The sequence below is a fragment of the Siphateles boraxobius genome, unplaced genomic scaffold, assembly GCF_051911475.1.
Source record: "Siphateles boraxobius isolate OS27281-9 unplaced genomic scaffold, OSU_SipBor_1 125, whole genome shotgun sequence".
NCBI classification, from domain to species: domain Eukaryota; kingdom Metazoa; phylum Chordata; class Actinopteri; order Cypriniformes; family Leuciscidae; genus Siphateles; species Siphateles boraxobius.
This window is the reverse complement of record NW_027508728.1, coordinates 1175001-1193500: the sequence shown is the minus strand read 5'-3', so window position 1 is coordinate 1193500 and position 18500 is coordinate 1175001. Positions and strand designations below refer to the sequence as shown.

The 18500-nt window shown below is 39.5% G+C and overlaps 1 protein-coding gene across 2 annotated transcripts in view; it reads left to right on the top strand.

The window, feature by feature from the left end:
* Positions 1-1490: 1490 nt before the first annotated feature.
* ddx46 (DEAD (Asp-Glu-Ala-Asp) box polypeptide 46) overlaps positions 1491-18500 on the top strand; it is an 80209-nt gene continuing 63199 nt past the window's right edge. Inside the window, exons 1-7 of one of the 2 annotated variants that reach the window (XM_077224801.1) lie at positions 1491-1618; positions 5442-5627; positions 5716-5790; positions 9295-9376; positions 9453-9621; positions 17520-17719; positions 18416-18500. The exon at positions 18416-18500 is cut by the window's right edge and continues 26 nt beyond it. In XM_077224801.1, coding sequence (XP_077080916.1) covers positions 1602-1618; positions 5442-5627; positions 5716-5790; positions 9295-9376; positions 9453-9621; positions 17520-17719; positions 18416-18500 — 814 coding nt within the window. In that variant the 5' untranslated portion in view covers positions 1491-1601. Of the gene's footprint in view, positions 1619-5441; positions 5628-5715; positions 5791-9294; positions 9377-9452; positions 9622-17519; positions 17720-18412 lie in introns of both variants that reach the window. The other variant, XM_077224792.1, reaches the window with a different exon arrangement.

Below are 18500 nucleotides of genomic sequence, written 5' to 3'. Positions count from 1 at the left end.
GTCCTGGCAAAGGCTAAGCAGAAACACCTCCGAACTCCGTCACGAGCTTCAGCGAGATCTGAATCTACTGAACGTCCGTCCCAGGGCCGGCACTGAGGCCAGGTGGCAGACGGACATCTGAGAGACGCCACAATATACATCTTTTACTCATAAGGTCTACGAGCTCATCCTAGAGCTATGGCTACTCCCTGAGCTCTGTTTAAAGGCATGTACATACAATAAATGTGTCTTCTCCACACACATTCATTCTTTTCATTAGACGATGTGACAGAACCCTCTCTGGCAGTGTGAAGCTGAATAAGGCTTTTATTAAGGGGCGTATATTCCTCATATTACTCTGTTCTCACCTCTATCTGGAGCGATGATTCAGGTAATATTACCCACTCTTTCATTTGTCTGCACATACAGGAGTCTATATGTCTATATCCCATAGCTGAGATACCGAACGGCTCTCTGTCATAAATCTGTCAGTATGGGAGTATTAATGAGGAGATTTTCACATACAGTTGTGTTCAAAATAAAGCAGTCCAACATCACTAAACAGATCAATCACTGTTTTTGGTAGAAATTATATTTCTACATGGAAAATAATTTGCTAGTAGGTGTAGTACAGTAATAGAAACATGCATGCTGATGATTCTGTGTAATTGAATCATTAATTGAAAGAGGTGCGTTCAAAATGTTAGCAGTGTGGAGTTCAATTAGTGAGGTTATTCATTCTGTGAGAAAACTGGCGTCAAATAAGTGTCCCTTATTCACGGATGCTGGCAGTACTGTACGTGTTGGTCAGTGCATTTCTCTCTGAAAATCATTCAGAAGAACGGCGTACTTTGATTAAAAAGTTTATTGGAGAGGGGAAAGCATATAAAGAAGTGCCGAAAATGATATTCTGCTCAGCTAAAATAAAAATAATATATAAATATATATACAGAAACAGTGACAAACTTAAAAGTGAAATAAAAAAGTGAAAATCTTTACAAATTGAAACACACTGCAGCTTTCTTATTTTTAAAAACAAATGCTTATTTCCTCTAAAAATACATTTATAAATACTAAATATAGCTGAAAGATGAAGCAGATTAATTAAGTGATATATTCCTTATGAGAAGATTTGTGATGGATGGAAAACACGAAAGCGTCCGAACACGTGAGACTCTGACGTCATCATGCGAGTGTTTGAGTGACAGCTGTGGATTTTGCCAATTTTTATCAAATCACGAATGATTTGACATGACACACGCACGTTTGAAGGAGATCCCGATTCCCGCATCAGCAATTCAAACTGTAGTGTTTCAGCAGAAAGATACTCGGTAATGGTACATCTGGTAAGGTCTGAATGTAATTTTTTGGTGATTTATTCCCCACAAAAAATAATTATTTGCTTAAATATTTTATTATTGGTTCAAATTTGTATGTTCTGTTTGCGGTATAAAGTCTCAAATTTAAATAAATCCATAAAAGGAATAGTTTTATCATCTTTTCTGGATCGAATGTTAATTTTTGGATGAACTGGAGTCTGTCCCTTTAATAAAAGTAAAGAGCGGAAGTGGTCATCATGCAGCCGGAAGTGTTTGTGTGTTTGCACTCACTGAAGCGACATCATGGGACGAGAGTCACGGTAAATCTTTCCATGTTTATTCAATTTCATTTCATTTGCACGTTTGACTGTTTTAGTAATATCTTCAGTGTGAACTACAAGCGTTTATTATGAAGGTGTTATTAATACCGCTGCGCTGTGAATGAAACAATCATAATCATAAGACGTAAACTCTACGTTAGAGCTGCTTTTACACGTCTGACTGACTAACTAACTAACTAACTCACAAACTAACTAACTAACTAACTAACTAGCTTAGAAACTAACTAATCCTTGCAATAAATCGTTTTATCGAGAACTTGTAGAGGAGTTAGTGAGTCCCTCAGTCTGTGTGAGTATCTCTGCAATATAGCGCCATTATGTTGTTTACATCGCAATTAAATACAGTTTAATTCATTACGTCATAACAACGCAGTCAGCTTTCATAAAATTAGCTTCCATATTTTACTTTTATCTAATTTACAGATGTATGTTGACCACTGTTGTAAATAGTTATTATTAATAATAATTAATAATAATAATAGTTATTTAATAATATATTTATTATTTTACAATATTTAAATAAATATGTTTTTCAGTCTTTTTAACTTTGTGTGTATAATGTGGAGCCAGTATAATAACACGAAATTTCTAACGTTTTTCGTTAAAACATAAACAAAACTGTTAGCTGTTTCTTTAAAATGGTTTAAAGTCACCATGAAATCATTAGACAATTTTTTATAGAATTTTTCCATGTTTATTATAAATGATTTATCTGGACATTGTCACACATTTCACGATTCGGTTCGATTTCGATTCACAAGCTTGTGATTCAATTCCAACTGCAATTCAGTTTGATTCATGTGTGTATATATATATATTATGTGTGTGCATATATATGTGTGTGTGTGTGTGTGCATATATATGTGTGTGTGTGTGTGTGTGTATGTATGTATATATATTATATATATAAAATATATGTGGATAAAAGCATCTGCCAAAATGCATGAATGTAAATATAATGAAGTTTAATTAATTTAATTTCTATAAGAGAACTTAAATTACACACAAGGAAGTTTGCATAAATGTAAATAGTAAATGCGTAATACAGTGCGTATCAGACGCTCCTCTAGAGTTATTCTTCTGTAGAGTTTATGTTCAAGGTTTTTCTGCGGATAATGCGGCGTTACCTGACATTATTGTTCTCCAGCTGTTTTATAGACGGTTGAAACACTGATTTATGGAGAATGAGACATGATTGATTTCAGGAAGTTGTTCTGAATCTTCTGATGTTCATTGATGTTTATTTGCTGCTGTAACTAGTAGTAAAGAGAAAGAGCTGATCGGTTCTTCTGTCACACACATTACATTAAACACACACACACACATATGCTGATGAAACTGACAGGATTTGAGAGCTGAGACTTTTTTTCATATCAAAAGTAACAAAGCACAAAGATTATGGAAAATCGATATCGGTGCATAAAAATGAGAATCGAGAATAATTTTTTTTACCCACTCCATTATTGTTAAATTCCTGTTCCTGGTAATCTAGAATCAGAATAACAGCGACTTCTCTTCTCTGATGATGTGGGCGGGGCTATAACCTGTCACTCACATGAAATCAGCCAATAGCAAACCACAACCATCCAATCAATCCCCCACACGCAGTCAAGCCCCGCCCACATGTTCGTGTTCCTGAAGCGTTTCACTCGATATACGACACAATAGAGGAGAAAAGACCAGCGCAACAACAGACTTCAGTTTCATGACCACTTCAAAAAATTATCTTTGTTTATTATGCGGCTCTGAAGGAATGCTTGATTCTGATTGGTCAATCGCTCCATCCAGCGGTTTATTATTCCCAGATTACCACAGAACACAGAAACACAGGCTCCTGCGGGTCACTGAAGTCATCAGCGATACACACTCGCTAGCAACGGGTTTTATTCATGGAAGTCTTGCGTATGGTGAGCTAATAAAATATTAAAACTCAGTCGAATCAAAATTTTGTTTACAGTTATTTAATTATGCCATTTAGTATCCTGGACTCGCTCTCTATTGTTTCAAACAAACGCAGCCACTGCCATTTATGACTATTGTTTTGTACATTGTGGATTATAAAATACAAACAGGTACGATTTTAAAACGGTTTAATCTGAAATCAATATCTATGATCTCCTTAATTATTTATGTGTTGACATGCTGTGTAATAAGTGTTATTTATGAACCGTATCTCTTAAATGTGGTCTAGTGTGATCTCGCCGCTGAAACGGCTCTCTCCGCGAAGCTTTGCGTTTAAAGAGCTGATCAAATATTTCGACTCAGATCAATATTTCTAATTATTTACTTATGTGGCAAGTAGCAGTGTAATAAGCGGATAATGTACATCCAGCCAGTTGTTATCTCAGAATAAATTCCCTTCAGGGGTGGGTGCCTCTCTGTTTATCCCGAGGTTTACCGCAGTCCGCCAGATCCAGGCCGTATCCGATATGATGAAGGACCTGCGCCTGGACACACACACACACACACACACACACACACACACACACACACACACAGGACCTGTGCCTGGACACACACACACACACACACACACACACACACACAGGACCTGCGCCTGGACACGACGACAACGCAGTCCTGAAGTGTCACTAGTCTCTCTCCTGTGAACGCCTCCTTCCCTTCACCTCTGTACTGATAAAACGTTGTCGGGATAATTCCGGTTCACGCGGCTACGCGAAGCGATATAAATTCTCAGAGCCACCAGGCATTGTTTTATGCAAATGAGCGGCTGGATCGCATTAAAGGGGTGGTAAAACACGGTTTCACTTTTCTAACTGTAGTTAGTCAGTAATGTTGCTGTTTGAGCATAAACAACATCTGCAAAGTTACAGCGCTCAAAGTTCAAAGCAAACGGAGATATTTGCTTTTAAAGAAATCAATTTCTAAGGACTACAGCAAACGGCCGGTTTTGGACTACACGACATTCCTCCAGGGTTGCTGACGTCAGTAAATCCCATTATTTACATAAACCCCCTTAATAAGCGGGGCGAGGCCATTTTATATTGCGTTGGAGAAGAGTTATTGTGGTATAATAGGCTCTTATTTTCATCCGGATTGCAGGTGCACTGTGTTCAGCCTTCCTAGGGTCGCGGGAGTTAGGGATCAATGGTTAATTTATTTTTAAATCACACCCTCATAATTATTACCCAAATCTCGCTCTCTGTGCTGCACATGTTACGGAGCAAAGCTTCCACAATCTTGGCGAGTTCAATGCAGGATTCGCACATCGGTTTGTCCTGAAAGATGGAGCAGTTCCAACTTTAAAAACAGAAGCTTTTTTTTACGGGCCACAACCTGTAAGATTTATTTTTCGTCGATGTGTTTTCCTGTAATAGTTCGTATTGTTAATTGTACGTTGTAGCAAGGAAGTAAACAAATGACAACACTGTTTGGCTCTGCAAACCAGCTTGTTAAATGCTCATTCATACTTACCGTTATCCGACAAACACCTAACGTTACAAACATTTTTTAAATCTCAACAGCGAACTTGGAATTAGAGTAAATTATTCTTTGATAAGAGCTTTTATGTTTATCTACATGCTTGTTTATCTACAGGCATAAAAATAAAAGGTAAAAATACAAAAGTAACGGTGCCATACAGTCAGAAACGATCACTATAGATCCGCAGTCTTTACTCAAATAAATCCCTTTGAGGACTGTAGTATACACCTGTGCCTCACTATTGTGTCTCATCCGCGTCTCACCCGTGCCTCACTTGTGTCTCGCCCGTGTCTCACTTGTGTCTCGGCCGCGTCTCACCCGTGCCTCGCCCGCGTCTCACCCCTGTCTCTTGTCTCAGGCACTACAGGAAGCGCTCCAGCTCCAGGGGGAGGTCCGCCAGCAGGTCCAAGAGCCGCTCGCCCGACTCCAAGCGCTTGAAGAAAGAGGATCCGGCCGGTTCACGAGCCCGCGAGCGCAGCAGGAGAGAACGCACTCGCAGCAGAGAGAGGAGGAGGTCCCGCTCCAGAGACCGCAAGAGACCGAGGTCAGGACACACACAAACACACACACACACACACACACACACACACAATGCTGTCATGTGCTCACGGCCCCGTCACGTCTCTTCACAGGCGCTCCAGGAGTCGGGAAAGGAGACGCACCAGCCGAGAGCGCAGGAGGAGCAAGAGCAGGAGCAGAGGGAGGAGGTCAGTCTCTCACACACACACACACACACACACACACACACACACACACACACACACAAACACTTCTGCTGATCAGCTAAAGCAGGGGTCCGGGACCCACTTGGGGCTTCAGCTATATATAGTCTGTTAGTCTCAGACAGATAAACTCCACAGGAAGTGGCGGCGTGAGGGACGGATCGTTAACCGCAGTTCTTCTGGGAATTACAGTATGAGCCGGAAATCCAAACGTTCACGACCATCACTCTTAACGCTCAAACGTTAATCTATATATATGTAAGGAACCTAGCTATATGAAATATTAATAATCAATAATAACTTGTTATTATTAATTATGAATATTTGGGTCAGTTAATTGGATTAACTGGATGTGGGTGAATTAATATTAGAATCAACTAATCAGTTCGTCCAACGAACTCTTTTGATTATTAATTTATTCTAATAAAGGGTATCTTCCATGGCCACAGAAGAATAATTATTTCTTCGCCTGTACAGTACTTTGAGCCAGTAGCAAAAAACGCGATCGTAAAAGTGACTTTGTATTGCAAACAAAACAGAACCAAATACATATTATGTATAAGTTTTATTACCTAAATATAGATATTTATATGAATATAAATAAACTAAACAACATACACACATGAATACATAAATAGGTGAGTGATAGGATGAAACCGAAAACGGAACTATTGAGAAGGTCCATGTAACTATATGAGAAGAACATCAGCATTTCATTTTCAAAGCATCAAATCAAAAGTATACTTGCATGCCTGGGTAGCGTACACTATTATCAAAGTTGTTGAAAACTGAAGTTGTTGATGATTCTGCGAGTGTCAGATGTTGATGTCTCAATCATTTTCTTCTTTGTTGGATGAAGAAGATATGATGAACTTGCATGGTGGGTTAGAGTCGTTGTTACAAACTCCTGAGATTGTCCTTGGTTCTTTGTGAGAGAGTGTCCTCTCTCTTCCATGAGGCCAATGTTTGCGGCAGGATGAAAACTACCGAGAGAGGGGGCGGTCACTGTTGCCTGCCTCTGATATAGCCTGAGAAAGAACCACCCCTAAGGTTTGAATGGACCAATGAGTAAGGTGACATGTCCGGCTCTTAGTTGATTTATGTTCTTTGTCACCAGCGTGCTTAGACTGTTCATTCAAGCTCAAATAGACATAACAAATTCACATTGCATTCTAAGAGAAGGTGATGTACATCAAAGTGTGTGTCATTAAAGGTTGTATCAGTGATTTCAGGCCCAAAAATAAATGTCTAATCTTTCCTAACGATCCGCTAGCTGCCCGCCCCATAAGCATGCCGTCCAAAAACCGCGCCTCTGTAGGCAGCCTAGGCTCTGAGATCTGCACACAAAAACAAATGTGTACAACCACCACTCAAAACCAAAATAAACAGTGTTCCAACCAATCACTGACAGGGGCGGGTGTTGTGAGGTTTTGCGCTCGTGCACGGCTGGACGCGAAATCGGAGCAACACCCGCCCTGTCAGTAACTGGTTGGAACACTGTTTATTTTGGTTTTGAGTGGTGGTTGTACCCATTTGTGTACAACCACCGGTTTTAGAGACGCGGTTTTTGGACGGCATGCTTATGGGGCGGGCAGCTAGCGGATCGTTAGGAAAGATTAGACATTTATTTTTGGGCCTGAAATCACTGATACAACCTTTAAATGAGGATTAATTAGGTAGGAAGCATGATACAGGTGAGGTTATATTTACATTTACATTTATTCATTTAGCTGACGCTTTTATCCAAAGCGACTTACAATTGCTATATATGTCAGAGGTCGCACGAGCAACTAGGGGTTAAGTGTCTTGCTCAGGGACACATTGGTGTCTCACAGTGGATTCGAACCCGGGTCTCTCACACCAAAGGCATGTGTCTTATCCACTGCGCCATCACCACCCCATATCTTCCATGTTGACCGTTGGGTGGTTGTGCAACCACATACACCCCAATCAAACATACCATGTTGTTATACATGATAGTACATGAGACCGTAAATCATCACAGTTTCTGTGAGGCATGTTCCTTCATAGATCAGAGTAATACCGCAAAGTCTGTTTTCAGTCTTAAAGTGTTCTGTAACCGGACACCCGGCTGACAAAGTAACTTCATTTGTGAGGTTAGTTTTGGGGGAGAGCTTCATAGACCTTTATATTCATTAAATATAGTGAATATGAATAATTAGTGTGTGTCTGATTGGTCCAGACCCTAAATAAATATCAGGAGAATATCTAATGTAAATCTATATAAATATGTGCTATTATTAGGAGAATATCTAACGTTTTAATCGTTTATCTACTTAATCTACTTTTAATCGTGTACACTCACAATAACAAGAAAATGTTGAGCTTTTGTAAAATAAGGAAAACTAACAGGATGTGAACTGGAGCGCGTCACTGAAATGAACTGGAACTCAGGATACTCGCCTCACAGACATTAGAGGTGTATCTATAGAGAGATGAAATGTCTAGAACCGAAAGCAAATACTCTTACGTGATGCGTAGGAAGGTGAGGGTGCACTTCTCAGTACAGGCGCATCTATCCTGCAGATGCAGAGTCAGTGTATTGGAGCCGTGCAATCGCTCTTAAAGTGACAGCAGCACAATATGTGTGTGTCGTTAATGTAGATAAAACAGAACATCACTCGCTGCTCTTGACTGAATAACTTTTCTAACTTTAATTGTAATCATTTTTACAAAGGAAACTATCCAGTGTTATTTTACATTTGATTACTTTAATTTTTGTAGTATTTCTTACCTGACTGCTGTTAGATCCACCCGAAAAACTTAAAGCCGTCTTTATTTCATTTCTCTCTTTATTCTATTGGTTATTTGTGGTATAATTTGCAATTTATTTTTTTGTACATTTAGTTCAAAGTTTCAAATAAAGCCTCCCTGTGCTGTGTGTAAGCTATTGTAACAAAATAACCCAAATTAACATAAATTATGAGATAATGTTACAAATATCCAAATAGCAGTTTTCCCCTGTGGTATGGAAAATTGTATCGAATATCGATTATTTTTTTTTAAGGTATCGGATCAAATTAGACGACACGGATATATTAATTATTTAACTCCCAAATCGTTAAAATTTTATATTATAGACCTTCAAAATGTATATAAATGTTATTTGTATACAGAACAATACAGTATGTGTGTGTATATATATATATATATATATATATATATACACACACACACGCATATTTTCTCCAGTTCTATATTTTTTGTGAAAATTTGTTGTATGTGAGTTACTAGAAAAGTCATGTAAATTCATTGAAGAACATTTAATTATAAATGTTAATTATCATTATTTTATTTAATTACTTATACAAGTAATTATTAATATAGGCAGTGTCACTCCTAGTTTTCTAATTATTTTGAAATAAGCAGCTTTGTCAGTAAAGTGTCAGAACTGTGTGTGACGGCCCTCTGTGAGCTCGTGAGTCGGCGCTCTTGAAGCGCTGGGGTAATGTGATGCTGATATTCCAGCAAGGAGAAGCCGGAGAATGGAGATCAGTGCGCTGACAAGAAGAAGATCAAGGAGGAGAAGGAGGAGGAGAAGCCCGAAGACGTGAGTGCTGTTCGCTTATTAATGCCATCCCAGATCAATATATCCATCAGTGAGCTTTAACGCCATGACTCTGCAGCAAGACTTCGACCAGAACACGCTGGAGGAGGAGATGAGGAAGAGGAAGGAGCGCGTGGAGAAGTGGAGGGAGGAGCAGAGGAAGAAGGCCATGGAGAACATCGGCGAGATCAAGAAGGAGCTGGAGGAGATGAAGCAGGGCAAGAAGTGGAGCCTGGAGGATGATGATGGTCAGTTACCATCAAACACTTATTCAGTTACCATCAAACACTTATTCAGTTACCATCAAACACTTATTCAGTTACCATCAAACACTGCATCACAAACACTCACTCAGTTACCATCAAACACTCATTCAGTTACCATCAAACACTCACTCAGTTACCATCAAACACTCATTCAGTTACCATCAAACACTCACTCAGTTACCATCAAACACTCATTCAGTTACCATCAAACACTCATTCAGTTACCATCAAACACTCACTCAGTTACCATCAAACACTCATTCAGTTACCATCAAACACTCATTCAGTTACCATCAAACACTCACTCGGTTACCATCAAACACTCACTCAGTTACCATCAAACACTGCATCACAAACATTCATTCAGTTACCATCAAACACTTATTCAGTTACCATCAAACACTTATTCAGTTACCATCAAACACTGCATCACAAACACTCACTCAGTTACCATCAAACACTCATTCAGTTACCATCAAACACTCACTCAGTTACCATCAAACACTCATTCAGTTACCATCAAACACTCACTCAGTTGCCATCAAACACTCATTCAGTTACCATCAAACACTCATTCAGTTACCATCAAACACTCACTCAGTTACCATCAAACACTCATTCAGTTACCATCAAACACTCATTCAGTTACCATCAAACACTCACTCAGTTACCATCAAACACTCACTCAGTTACCATCAAACACTCACTCAGTTACCATCAAACACTCACTCAGTTACCATCAAACACTCACTCAGTTACCATCAAACTCTCACTCAGTTACCATCAAACACTCACTCAGTTACCATCAAACACTCACTCAGTTACCATCAAACACTCACTCAGTTACCATCAAACACTCACTCAGTTACCATCAAACACTCACTCAGTTACCATCAAACACTCACTCAGTTACCATCAAACACTCACTCAGTTACCATCAAACACTCACTCAGTTACCATCAAACACTCATTCAGTTACCATCAAACACTCATTCAGTTACCATCAAACACTCATTCAGTTACCATCAAACACTCATTCAGTTACCATCAAACACTCACTCAGTTACCATCAAACACTCATTCAGTTACCATCAAACACTCATTCAGTTACCATCAAACACTCACTCAGTTACCATCAAACACTCACTCAGTTACCATCAAACACTCACTCAGTTACCATCAAACACTCACTCAGTTACCATCAAACACTCACTCAGTTACCATCAAACTCTCACTCAGTTACCATCAAACACTCACTCAGTTACCATCAAACACTCACTCAGTTACCATCAAACACTCACTCAGTTACCATCAAACACTCACTCAGTTGCCATCAAACACTCACTCAGTTGCCATCAAACACTCATTCAGTTGCCATCAAACACTCATTCAGTTACCATCAAACACTCACTCAGTTACCATCAAACACTCATTCAGTTACCATCAAACACTCATTCAGTTACCATCAAACACTCATTCAGTTACCATCAAACACTCACTCAGTTACCATCAAACACTCATTCAGTTACCATCAAACACTCATTCAGTTACCATCAAACACTCATTCAGTTACCATCAAACACTCATTCAGTTACCATCAAACACTCATTCAGTTACCATCAAACACTCACTCAGTTACCATCAAACACTCACTCAGTTACCATCAAACACTCACTCAGTTACCATCAAACACTCACTCAGTTACCATCAAACACTCATTCAGTTACCATCAAACACTCACTCAGTTACCATCAAACACTCAAACACTCACTCAGTTACCATCAAACACTCACTCAGGTACCATCAAACACTCACTCAGTTACCATCAAACACTCACTCAGTTACCATCAAACACTCACTCAGTTACCATCAAACACTCATTCAGTTACCATCAAACATTCATTCAGTTACCATCAAACACTCACTCAGTTACCATCAAACATTCATTCAGTTACCATCAAACACTCATTCAGTTACCATCAAACACTCACTCAGTTACCATCAAACACTCACTCAGTTACCATCAAACACTCATTCAGTTACCATCAAACACTCACTCAGTTACCATCAAACACTCACTCAGTTACCATCAAACACTCACTCAGTTACCATCAAACACTCACTCAGTTACCATCAAACACTCACTCAGTTACCATCAAACACTCACTCAGTTACCATCAAACACTCACTCAGTTACCATCAAACACTCACTCAGTTACCATCAAACACTCACTCAGTTACCATCAAACACTCACTCAGTTACCATCAAACACTCACTCAGTTACCATCAAACACTCACTCAGTTACCATCAAACACTCACTCAGTTACCATCAAACACTCACTCAGTTACCATCAAACACTCACTCAGTTACCATCAAACACTCATTCAGTTACCATCAAACACTCACTCAGTTACCATCAAACACTCACTCAGTTACCATCAAACACTCACTCAGTTACCATCAAACACTCATTCAGTTACCATCAAACACTCACTCAGTTACCATCAAACACTCACTCAGTTACCATCAAACACTCATTCAGTTACCATCAAACACTCACTCAGTTACCATCAAACACTCACTCAGTTACCATCAAACACTCACTCAGTTACCATCAAACACTCACTCAGTTACCATCAAACACTCATTCAGTTACCATCAAACACTCATTCAGTTACCATCAAACACTCACTCAGTTACCATCAAACACTCACTCAGTTACCATCAAACACTCACTCAGTTACCATCAAACACTCACTCAGTTACCATCAAACACTCACTCAGTTACCATCAAACACTCACTCAGTTACCATCAAACACTCACTCAGTTACCATCAAACACTCACTCAGTTACCATCAAACACTCATTCAGTTACCATCAAACACTCATTCAGTTACCATCAAACACTCACTCAGTTACCATCAAACACTCACTCAGTTACCATCAAACACTCACTCAGTTACCATCAAACACTCACTCAGTTACCATCAAACACTCACTCAGTTACCATCAAACACTCATTCAGTTACCATCAAACACTCATTCAGTTACCATCAAACACTCAAACACTCACTCAGTTACCATCAAACACTCACTCAGGTACCATCAAACACTCACTCAGTTACCATCAAACACTCACTCAGTTACCATCAAACACTCACTCAGTTACCATCAAACACTCACTCAGTTACCATCAAACACTCATTCAGTTACCATCAAACATTCATTCAGTTACCATCAAACACTCACTCAGTTACCATCAAACATTCATTCAGTTACCATCAAACACTCATTCAGTTACCATCAAACACTCACTCAGTTACCATCAAACACTCACTCAGTTACCATCAAACACTCATTCAGTTACCATCAAACACTCACTCAGTTACCATCAAACACTCACTCAGTTACCATCAAACACTCACTCAGTTACCATCAAACACTCACTCAGTTACCATCAAACACTCACTCAGTTACCATCAAACACTCACTCAGTTACCATCAAACACTCACTCAGTTACCATCAAACACTCACTCAGTTACCATCAAACACTCATTCAGTTACCATCAAACACTCACTCAGTTACCATCAAACACTCACTCAGTTACCATCAAACACTCATTCAGTTACCATCAAACACTCACTCAGTTACCATCAAACACTCACTCAGTTACCATCAAACACTCATTCAGTTACCATCAAACACTCATTCAGTTACCATCAAACACTCACTCAGTTACCATCAAACACTCACTCAGTTACCATCAAACACTCACTCAGTTACCATCAAACACTCATTCAGTTACCATCAAACACTCACTCAGTTACCATCAAACACTCACTCAGTTACCATCAAACACTCATTCAGTTACCATCAAACACTCACTCAGTTACCATCAAACACTCACTCAGTTACCATCAAACACTCACTCAGTTACCATCAAACACTCACTCAGTTACCATCAAACACTCATTCAGTTACCATCAAACACTCACTCAGTTACCATCAAACACTCACTCAGTTACCATCAAACACTCACTCAGTTACCATCAAACACTCACTCAGTTACCATCAAACACTCACTCAGTTACCATCAAACACTCATTCAGTTACCATCAAACACTCACTCAGTTACCATCAAACACTCACTCAGTTACCATCAAACACTCATTCAGTTACCATCAAACACTCACTCAGTTACCATCAAACACTCACTCAGTTACCATCAAACACTCATTCAGTTACCATCAAACACTCACTCAGTTACCATCAAACACTCATTCAGTTACCATCAAACACTCACTCAGTTACCATCAAACACTCACTCAGTTACCATCAAACACTCATTCAGTTACCATCAAACACTCACTCAGTTACCATCAAACACTCACTCAGTTACCATCAAACACTCATTCAGTTACCATCAAACACTCACTCAGTTACCATCAAACACTCACTCAGTTACCATCAAACACTCACTCAGTTACCATCAAACACTCACTCAGTTACCATCAAACACTCACTCAGTTACCATCAAACACTCACTCAGTTACCATCAAACACTCATTCAGTTACCATCAAACACTCACTCAGTTACCATCAAACACTCACTCAGTTACCATCAAACACTCATTCAGTTACCATCAAACACTCACTCAGTTACCATCAAACACTCATTCAGTTACCATCAAACACTCACTCAGTTACCATCAAACACTCACTCAGTTACCATCAAACACTCATTCAGTTACCATCAAACACTCACTCAGTTACCATCAAACACTCACTCAGTTACCATCAAACACTCACTCAGTTACCATCAAACACTCACTCAGTTACCATCAAACACTCACTCAGTTGCCATCAAACACTCACTCAGTTGCCATCAAACACTCATTCAGTTACCATCAAACACTCACTCAGTTACCATCAAACACTCACTCAGTTACCATCAAACACTCACTCAGTTACCATCAAACACTCACTCAGTTACCATCAAACACTCACTCAGTTACCATCAAACACTCACTCAGTTACCATCAAACACTCACTCAGTTACCATCAAACACTCACTCAGTTACCATCAAACACTCATTCAGTTACCATCAAACACTCATTCAGTTACCATCAAACACTCACTCAGTTACCATCAAACACTCACTCAGTTACCATCAAACACTCACTCAGTTACCATCAAACACTCACTCAGTTACCATCAAACACTCACTCAGTTACCATCAAACACTCATTCAGTTACCATCAAACACTCACTCAGTTACCATCAAACACTCACTCAGTTACCATCAAACACTCATTCAGTTACCATCAAACACTCACTCAGTTACCATCAAACACTCACTCAGTTACCATCAAACACTCATTCAGTTACCATCAAACACTCACTCAGTTACCATCAAACACTCATTCAGTTACCATCAAACACTCACTCAGTTACCATCAAACACTCACTCAGTTACCATCAAACACTCATTCAGTTACCATCAAACACTCACTCAGTTACCATCAAACACTCACTCAGTTACCATCAAACACTCATTCAGTTACCATCAAACACTCACTCAGTTACCATCAAACACTCACTCAGTTACCATCAAACACTCACTCAGTTACCATCAAACACTCACTCAGTTACCATCAAACACTCACTCAGTTACCATCAAACACTCACTCAGTTACCATCAAACACTCATTCAGTTACCATCAAACACTCACTCAGTTACCATCAAACACTCATTCAGTTACCATCAAACACTCACTCAGTTACCATCAAACACTCATTCAGTTACCATCAAACACTCACTCAGTTACCATCAAACACTCACTCAGTTACCATCAAACACTCACTCAGTTACCATCAAACACTCACTCAGTTACCATCAAACACTCACTCAGTTACCATCAAACACTCACTCAGTTACCATCAAACACTCACTCAGTTACCATCAAACACTCACTCAGTTACCATCAAACACTCACTCAGTTACCATCAAACACTCACTCAGTTACCATCAAACACTCACTCAGTTACCATCAAACACTCACTCAGTTACCATCAAACACTCACTCAGTTACCATCAAACACTCATTCAGTTACCATCAAACACTCACTCAGTTACCATCAAACACTCACTCAGTTACCATCAAACACTCATTCAGTTACCATCAAACACTCACTCAGTTACCATCAAACACTCACTCAGTTACCATCAAACACTCATTCAGTTACCATCAAACACTCATTCAGTTACCATCAAACACTCACTCAGTTACCATCAAACACTCACTCAGTTACCATCAAACACTCATTCAGTTACCATCAAACACTCACTCAGTTACCATCAAACACTCACTCAGTTACCATCAAACACTCACTCAGTTACCATCAAACACTCACTCAGTTACCATCAAACACTCACTCAGTTACCATCAAACACTCACTCAGTTACCATCAAACACTCACTCAGTTACCATCAAACACTCATTCAGTTACCATCAAACACTCACTCAGTTACCATCAAACACTCACTCAGTTACCATCAAACACTGCATCACAAACATTCATTCAGTTACCATCAAACACTTATTCAGTTACCATCAAACACTTATTCAGTTACCATCAAACACTTATTCAGTTACCATCAAACACTTATTCAGTTACCATCAAACACTGCATCACAAACACTCACTCAGTTACCATCAAACACTCACTCAGTTACCATCAAACACTCACTCAGTTACCATCAAACACTCATTCAGTTACCATCAAACACTCACTCAGTTACCATCAAACACTCATTCAGTTACCATCAAACACTCACTCAGTTGCCATCAAACACTCACTCAGTTGCCATCAAACACTCATTCAGTTACCATCAAACACTCATTGAGTTACCATCAAACACTCACTCAGTTACCATCAAACACTCATTCAGTTACCGTCAAACACTCATTCAGTTACCATCAAACACTCACTCAGTTACCATCAAACACTCACTCAGTTACCATCAAACACTCACTCAGTTACCATCAAACACTCACTCAGTTACCATCAAACACTCACTCAGTTACCATCAAACACTCACTCAGTTACCATCAAACACTCACTCAGTTACCATCAAACACTCACTCAGTTACCATCAAACACTCACTCAGTTGCCATCAAACACTCACTCAGTTGCCATCAAACACTCATTCAGTTACCATCAAACACTCACTCAGTTACCATCAAACACTCACTCAGTTACCATCAAACACTCATTCAGTTACCATCAAACACTCATTCAGTTACCATCAAACACTCATTCAGTTACCATCAAACACTCACTCAGTTACCATCAAACACTCACTCAGTTACCATCAAACACTCATTCAGTTACCATCAAACACTCACTCAGTTACCATCAAACACTCACTCAGTTACCATCAAACACTCACTCAGTTACCATCAAACACTCACTCAGTTACCATCAAACACTCACTCAGTTGCCATCAAACACTCATTCAGTTACCATCAAACACTCATTCAGTTACCATCAAACACTCACTCAGTTGCCATCAAACACTCATTCAGTTACCATCAAACTGGATAAATATAAAGTCTGCTGTTTAAAACAAATAAATGTAGGAGAATATTTGTTATGTGCAAACAGTGGGAAACTGCATATTTGTGCAGTGTGTCAAAAGATATTTCCCAATTTGAAGCTTGTGACAAATAAACACACACATCAACCCGATCACATGTTTAGTGTTCATGTAAACACTACATTCAGACTCCTGAATCAGTCCGAATGAAACAAAAGTTGTGCATGTAAACGTAGCCAGTGTCATCAGCGTGTGTGTGTGTGTGTGTTCAGATGATGACGAGGAGACCCAGGCCCCGGTGGAGCCGGACCCAGACGAGGAGGAGCAGGAGAAGGAGCCGGCAGTGGAGCTGGAGGAGGTGATGGAGGAGGAGGCCGGAGAGGAGCTCGACCCGCTCGACGCGTACATGGAGGAGGTCAAGGAGGAGGTCAAGAAGTTCAACATGGGCACCATGAAGGGCGGAAACGACAAGGTACTTCCAGTGGGTTAACACTTCCTCCTGTGGGTCATCAGTCACACTGTGTAGAAGAGCATCATGATCACTCTGAGCATCTCTGTGCTGCACACCAGCATGACCTGAGGCTGAAGAAACAGGTCGAGGTGCTTAAAGTGCTTGAATTTGACTGTTTGAAAACCCTTGAAAACAGCCGTATTTATGAAGAGGTATTTGAAAAGCGCTTGAATTATTGAAAGACGATGCATGTGAAAGTAGTGTTTCATTTTATCGAAAAAACAATCTATTCACACAAAATTAACACTGCAGCCCGTCTGACGTCTGATTTTCATCGCTATGAGTGTGATATTGCTCATATAAATATCCAAGTATGTGATACAGCTTTTATTCTTCAGGTCAATCATATATTCATGTGAGGAAAAATCACTTTGAATAAGGAAAGCGATATCTCTGTCATGGTGTCCTTTCAGTGGTGAAAGTTACCGCAGTCGTTGCTTGTTGCACTTTATTTGTACCATTTGTTTTATTGGTTTATTTTTGTTGATCTAGTAACCTTTTTTATAATCTGAAAGATAAAAAAGATATTGTTTATTAAGTGAGATCTCTGATTGAAGTCCTTGAAAACCAACAAAGTTGTGCTTGAAAAGTCCTTGAATTTGATGTTCCAGTCTCTGTACGAACCCTGAATAAATGTTCACTGTATTGTTTCAGCAGAAAGGAGGCATGTCTGTGACTAAGGTGATGACTGTGATGAAGACGAGGAAGATGCCGCACACCATCAAGAAGAAAGGAGAGCTGA